Raw genomic sequence first — 7,596 nt, 5'->3', positions numbered from 1 at the left:
TGGAATCAAAACTAAATATGATAACGTAGACCTTACGAGAGCGATTCAATTAATTTCATACCTAAACATAAACAAAACAAAAATATATATTTTCAAATTCAATACATAATCACATTAAATTACCCGATTCTCATAAATATGTATAAGAGTGGCAAAATAAGCAAAACACAGGGGTGACACTTGACTGCTCTTTAGTACCAGTGCTATTCATTAATCAATTCTAGTCTGGAAATGTGTTTAAACAGCAAAAAAAACCTGGCCTATATTTTGAAGTCACTGAAAACAAAATAGTATTTTTTGTTGTATTATTATTATTATTATTATTTATTATTTATTCATTAAGTTTGCTGACCTCTGGTAAAAGTAACCTTTAATCATTTATTTGTGACTCATCTCATGAAGTGCTGCTGGTAAACCCGGGTGGTTAAATTCAATTCTGAGCGTGGGGGCGGGACGAAGGGGAGTGCCAGTGTTTTGATAACGACTCTTGTGATGTCATAAGTATTAAACCTACAAAAGAGACCAAATCAAAGCTAAATGTCATCAAACCTTTAAACGCTGCTTGAGGAAACAACATCGGCAAATTTACTCTGCTGGACATGACTCACTGCCAATATTGTTGTTTCCCTTGAATAGTTTCCATTCTTTAGTATTAAACTCTAATACTTTTTACTAAAAGCTGAAACTACCTGAACAGATCCTCCTCTCTCAGATTGGTCCTTAACTCGGACACCACTACACCCTTTTTTGGTGTAAATTATATTTCACATTGTTGTGTCCCTGCAGTTTGCCATCATGGTCTGCTTGGCGTTGATGTTTACTGTGCTCATCATCGACTATGTTTATGGAGGACCTCCACTACCTCCGCTGCCTATGAAAGGTGAGCATGCTGTATATTATATATTGTATAATGTATGAGGAGGCTGTGGTGTAAGCCTTGGTTGAGACGGAAGTAAAGAATGCCATAAAGTATATTGCTTGTATTTCTGTCCTGGACAACACTGCCTGGTCACTATTTAGGATTTGAAGAATTAAACTATATTGACCATATGCTTCCTTTAGGAATGTAACCCCCTTTTGAGGATGGAATTATTTTGTTGTATTGTCTGATTAATTTTGCTTGGATGTATGATTATCAAGCATTGTCCTCGTTAAGTCAAGTAAAAATACGACCTTTTCTCGGCTCCCCTCAAGTGGTTCGCCGAGAACCGTGGATCTAATATAGTATATTGGCATTACACTTTATGCCTGTACCTGCAGTAAGTCTTTGAGGTTTGTTTTCCCTGCAGACGGATGCTATCTGGTGTCATCAGAAGTGGAGATATTCAGAGTGGAGCGCGAGGCCGTAATCCTCTATTTCCCGATCTTCACGAGAGTTCTTGAAGTGCGCAAAATATCTCCCCCATCAGCAAAATACCTCATCAGCAAGAACAACGGGACAGAGGACACGACCTATCAGGGCGAGGGACGTGTCCAGCAGCGCGATCAACAGCTTTGGTTGCTACCAGCTCAGGCCTCAGACTCGGGGAAATATACCTGCACCTACAGGTAGTCATCAAGAGTTACTAAACTTCTCAAGTAATCTCACCTGGGTTGTTCCTTTTTTTGTGCTCTACTCAATTGACAAGTGACAACTTCTCATCATAACTGACAGTTATTTTACAATTTTACAAACAAAATGCAATATCTATAAAAACTAAGCAAAATTCTTTGTTTTATCTCCCCCCCCAAAAAAATCATATAATAATAATAATGCAATAAGAAAATAAAGAAATATGTTGTATTGTATTTCACATTATTGTATGGTTTTAAAACTGTTTAATTTGATTGAGATTAGATTGTGAAAACATTTCCCAAAATTTGCAAAATTGTTCTTTTTCTTTCGTCCCGCCATAGAGAGGCCGAAGACAGGGTGGCCTACAAAACATAATCTCCGACACCAGCAGAGTGTAATTTAATATTTCTGTCTCAATTTTTTCTGCAGAAATGAAAGCTACTGCGTAACTGGGAGTATCGATCTATATGTCTACGAGTCTGCTTCTGTTGACGTTGAAAAACTGTTCTACCCAGTGTCCGCCACAGTGGGAGAAAAAGTGAATTTCAGCTGTCCATCTTTAAGTTACTTCAACAAGACTAATAGCCTGATAAAGTGGCAGAAGGTGAGTGAAAAAAAGCCTTTGTACACTGCCTGCTTAACAGCAACAATAGTTGTAATTTACAAAACAAACCTTCTGCATTTTACTGTATTTCTAGAAAATTCATAAGAGACAAAACAGACAACAGATCCTCATTAAGACGTCAGAGATAGGAGTTGTAGTACTGTTTGATAAATAAGGTTGATACCATTAAATTTGTTGTTTTTACTAGCTGCCAGCAGAGGTCTACAAACATCATTTATTAGGTAATGCTCCTTTAATGTGGTAATTTCAACATGTCTAAAACGGCGTATAGTCCCATGCTTCTGACCATTTGGTGCATGCAAGGCCCCAGCTAGATCAAACCCTCAACCCATGTCCTGATTATCCTAAAACATTTTTATATTATTGCAAGGCCATATCGCCTTGGCTTAGTGTGACCGGACCCAAACTCTCAGCATGAATATACGGGTCAGGGTAACCTACAAAGGGAATTGTTTCCAGGTGTTTCATCCTACTGGTCAAAGACTTCAGGTTCTTTTTAAAACTATTGGAGGAGCGATGAACCAATCTGGATTGACAACCATGTCCAACGAAACTCTATCACCGCTGCAATGACATTTACAACTTCATCACATTTAGCCAGCCCCACTGGTCACTGATTGAGCCACCCTTCAAAGTGCGCGATTGTTAATGCAAACAGGATTTCCAGACTATAATTACAGTGAAGCAGGGAACAGTCCAGTGCGGCCAGGCTGATATCGCCCGCTCCTATGTCACACAATATGTTGCTTCCTAACAGGACGACTGCCCGTCTACTCTTCAGCCATGTGGAGCAGGCTCCTTCCACCAGGACAATGGGAACCTAATGATCCCTGATGTGAAGTCATCCCACGCTGGTGTCTACACCTGCCTGCTCAGAGTGCTCATCAACAACCAGCAGCACAAAGTCAGCAGAACCATCCAGCTCCATGTGAAAGGTTGGTTATGTTCAAAGTCATTTATGAATTACCCCACTGAGGAGTGTAGCCGAAATCAGAGCCGTTATCTAAAACATACCTATTGCATGTTATATTTGAGATTACTAGGTATAACACCAACACAGTTGTGCAGGCTGGTTTTACATTGCTGCAAACTGCAAGTTGTTTACTATAAGTGTAAATAGTTACAGTATTATCATATTCTGATCCACGTAATGAAGACCAAATTATTTCTTTACCTATTATTGTTTTTTTTTTTACTAAAAGTTGATACGTATACATTCTTAATTCTATAAACAGTGTCAGGGCCGTATATTTAAAAATAACACAATACATGGATCACCAAATATAACTAATTATGTAATCATGATCATGAGTTTACTTCTTCACAACATAGTAACTATGACACCTCAGTGTGCTCTGCCCTCTGCTGGCCTAACATTGGACACACACTCACAAGGCTGAGTCAGAGCCAGACAACTCTCACTGATGATACTTAAGAACCTGAAAACTCCACAAAAACACTGTTGCTTGGCCTAAAACGTGGTTATTGTGTAAAATATCCCATTGTTGATTGAAGATTCATTGTTTGGATGTGTGAATTTGTGTCTGCCAGGCACAGGCCCTGCAAGTACTTCAATGAAAACTGAGCCTGACCTTACTGCGATCTCTGACCCAGGACGAATCAGCAGCACTGATTATGGTACGTTTTTTTGTTTTAATATTTGTTTGTTTTTTGGAGCTTTGTGTAATCCCAATTTGCTTATTTTTCTCTTAGTTGTGATAATACGACCACCTGTGATTGTTTCTCCACTCAATGGAACCATCTTTGAAAGTTCGCATGGTGAGTGAGAAAAGAGTTCTAATTTATACAATCTCATGGCAATATGCATACAAAGAATATTCGTTTAATTCAGATTTACCTCTGACTTCATTTAGGTTCAGTACTGGAGCTGTTCTGCAAGGTGCTCACTGAATGTCAAACGGCATATTCCACTGAGGTCGCATGGTTGGTAAATGGGAAATCAGTGGAGTCATCTTACGAAGACAGGCGGGGAATAAGGTAACTGTTGGTTTCCTGATATTTCCTCTAAATAAGGTTAGAAAAGAGGGAAAGTGTGAATGAGAACATAACCTGATCTTCAACTTCAACTTAATAAGGACTATTTCAAACTAGCTCAGAGAAAGTGACCAGTAGGGGGTCCACACTCAAAATTCACTTCAAGATAAATACAAAATAATTCAATACAAACCAACAATGAAGTTTGGAAATCCGCACTATTAGCAACGCGAGTAGTGAATGGATGCATGTCACATGTCAAAGTGAACAAAGAAAACTCATCCGATACAGTTAAATCAGGTGCAGGAACAATATTTAATATTAGAATATTTAAATTATGCACACTCAAAGCTCCCGATGTAATTCATTTAGGAGCAATGCACTTAAAATGTAAATTATGTTGTGGTGTTAATGAATAAACTGCACCAGGAGTTTGGAGCTTTCTTGCCTACGAAAGCCATGAAAATAGCCCTCGGTCTGCTGCTTTGGAGGAAACGCCAACGTGATTTCACCTACAAAATGACATCAAACTGATTGCACGAGCGCATCTTTACCGACACACCCATTGATGCACTGTTCCTCCAGTTTTGGCGCAGCGGGTTCATACTGTGCCGTAAAAATAGCAACTCCATGCGAGCACGGAAAAAAGCCCCTTGCTGTACTAATTTGCGAATACACTTAGACCAGCTTTGTTCCAGTATAAAAATTGGGCAAATTTGTACCTTCTTGGGTTTTGAGTGATTCATTGTGTAGCTAAGTTTCCATTCAAATTCTCAGTCAGTTTTAACCGAATTACGAGCAAATCTGTGAAAGGAAATGCAAATGAATGTCTGTTCTATTGCACTACCATTTTGATAAACTACATGGTTGCACTGATTGCTATTCACTGTGTGCTTCCATTGCTCTCTCCATGTGACCCATCTCAGTTCAACCATGTATACAGATGGCTATGCTTGTCTCGATGTTTCCAGGGTTACCAGGGTGTCCGAAGGCTGCCACATTGAGTTGAGGCTAGTTGTTGCAGATATAACAGAAGAAGATGTGAAGATGGAGATGAAGTGCATCGCTCAGAACATGGGAGGGAGACAGGAAATTGGTGTACAGCTTCAACTAGAGGGTGAGTTGTATTTGTATATGAAGATGGCATATTATCAAGAATGCAAACTTTTCTTAAAATCCGGCAAGACTTGAAAGATTTATGACACCACATTATATCAGAACCAATTCAACAGATAGCTAGTTTAAGTTCTATTGCTCTGGAATTATCCTTTGCAATGATCAAGACAAAAACCTGTATTTCAAAACACTAATTGATCTCTGTCTCTCTTTGCAGACACCACATTAACATGGCTCATTGTAGCTGTAGTAGCTGTTTCCTGTTTCCTGACAGTGGTTTCCATCTTCCTCTGTGTTCTCTTCAAACCTAAAAAGAAAAAGAAAATGGATTACTTCCTGGCTCGGCAGAGCAGCACATTCTAGCTGTGTTCGTGTGCGCACTCTTTCCGTAAATAACGACCTCTAATGTGTTTACTGTTACATCAATTTAGATTTGAATGCATTGTGTGCATGTGTGGGATCGAACCCAACCATGACAACTCTAGGCATTCAAACAGCAAAGCATTGCCAAGAATAACCAGGAAGACATCAATTCCCTTTCACCCACTGTTTTATGTCGAGTGAACTTCTCAAGCTGGCTTCAGTGTCTTCTACAATTAACAGACTCGGACAGAAGGCTAAACGCCAAAAAACACTTCAGACCTTCATGACATCTGTTATCAGTACCTGACATGATCCTGGATCCTTTTTAGAGTGCAAAAGATCAACCAAAAGGCACCACCAACCAAACTGTGGAATATCTATACCATCAAAGAGCATGGGACCTCACACTTAAAAAGTAACAACAGAACATGGGTTGGGACAGCTATTTATCATGTGACCGGCTCCTGATCCCCAAGTTCCTCAATCAGGACCATGATCCCTGCACAGAAAGACAGAGTCCTAATTCTTGAAGCCATATCAAAAGGAACTCTAGGCAGTGTCCAACCAGACAAGAGTCATTAATGGACACTTAAGCTGGAGCTGAGTGTGTGCCTCAACACACCCACAACCACAAACCGACAACTCACACCACCAGGAGCATCCACCCTGAAGGCCCAAAGGACATTCATGCACATCAGACAGTTCTTCAATTTACCTGGATTCAGCCTTTTCTTTGTTGACTTGTCCAACGGTCTGTTTCTAAGGCAAAGACTCGGAATAGCTTGTGATAGAATCACTGATCCAACACTCCTTTTAATGTATGGGTTTAATCAATGTATGTTTATGCAGCCAATTAGAAAATAGGTTTAATTTTCACTGTCTGGCTCCCAGGAGTCCAGGTCTGTAGGTGATATCATGCAATACTGTACTGTTTCATACTTCTACAAGCTGCTATAAAGTAAGGTAAAAGTACTCTAGAAGGCATCTGACTGTGACGTGCCATGTGGACTTAACCAATGCCCCTCCCGGGGTGAGAACAGGCCACTGATCATATTCCTTCCTTGTTAATAATCAAGCAAAATTCCCTTCAAAAGACAGTCACCTGAACACATCTATGAATTCTCTTGTTGACCGATACAAGGCTCTTTTCTGATCCGACCTCTAACAGATCAGTGCATCACCAGACTCATTGCTGCAACCTGGTGCTTATTTCTAAAATCTCTCTCCTTGCACAATTGGACTGCCCTAAATTCCAAAAATACCACCTAAATCACTGTCTGATTTCAGGTGACTTGCTTCTCATCTGCTTAATCTTACCACACAAAGTCTTACACTGTAATACTGTTTTCTCCCTTTAGTCAATCACCTTCATTCCCCACTGCTGTGTTGTTTATTTTGAATTGTGTGTGTCATTGTGTATGTTTGCATTGTTGTTATGAGTTATTTTGTTGTTGTTTCTAGGAATAAATGTATAAATATATAAAGTTTGGTTGCCTCGTCTGCTATTGTTCACATTTCAGTTCCTACATTGTGTCGATTTCGTGCTTTTTCACAGTTAATTTATTGCTCAAAAGTCATGTCTGCGACTGTACTTGACCAAGCATGAAGAACTTCACTGCAGTGTTATTACAATAACCATGAGGTGGAAAAACAGACAAAATGTGTTTTGTTTTAATTCTTTGTCCTTGTTTTTGAAACTATGTGAGCATATTGTCCCTTCATGTAGAGAACAGTGGGATGCATTGAAACTGAACTGTGAGACAAGACAGTTGCTGCTTTAGTGTGCTTCTGTGTTGGTTTATGCCACAGTTCTGTTGGATCACTATCTAATATGGTCGTAGCATACTGGACAGATTTATTTCATAGTGAAGCATTGACTATTTTTGTCTCTCCCTCTTAGGTGTGTAAAGATCTTAACTAGAGTCCAACGTGGCCACTGGCC

At 39.6% G+C, this 7,596-nt stretch overlaps 1 protein-coding gene across 1 annotated transcript; it reads left to right on the top strand.

Annotated features, from left to right (window-relative positions):
- The first annotated feature begins 425 nt into the window (after positions 1-425).
- Positions 426-5,666, top strand: LOC138636929 (interleukin-1 receptor type 2). Its single transcript, XM_069725248.1, has 9 exons — positions 426-880; positions 1,290-1,548; positions 1,985-2,159; positions 2,938-3,115; positions 3,732-3,818; positions 3,894-3,959; positions 4,055-4,178; positions 5,147-5,292; positions 5,509-5,666. Exons 1-9 carry the CDS (start codon positions 796-798, stop codon positions 5,652-5,654), a joined length of 1,266 nt encoding a protein of 421 aa, XP_069581349.1. The 5' UTR covers positions 426-795; the 3' UTR covers positions 5,655-5,666.
- Positions 5,667-7,596: the final 1,930 nt, after the last annotated feature.

The sequence above is a fragment of the Brachyistius frenatus genome, unplaced genomic scaffold, assembly GCF_029030835.1.
Source record: "Brachyistius frenatus isolate BFR_SWC_R1_liver_20210118 unplaced genomic scaffold, ASM2903083v1 Contig_416, whole genome shotgun sequence".
NCBI classification, from domain to species: Eukaryota; Metazoa; Chordata; class Actinopteri; family Embiotocidae; genus Brachyistius; species Brachyistius frenatus.
Note: the sequence above shows the minus strand (reverse complement) of the source record. Positions and strands in the feature narration are given on the sequence as shown.

Excerpts from the sequence above, each read along its gene's own strand:
- LOC138636929 (XM_069725248.1), top strand. The coding sequence starts at position 796 with ATGGTCTGCTTGGCGTTGATGTTTACTGTGCTCATCATCGACTATGTT. Across the intron at positions 2,160-2,937 it reads GCCTGATAAAGTGGCAGAAG|GACGACTGCCCGTCTACTCT; the intron begins GTGAGTGAAAAA and ends GCTTCCTAACAG. Across the intron at positions 5,293-5,508 it reads TGTACAGCTTCAACTAGAGG|ACACCACATTAACATGGCTC; the intron begins GTGAGTTGTATT and ends CTCTCTTTGCAG.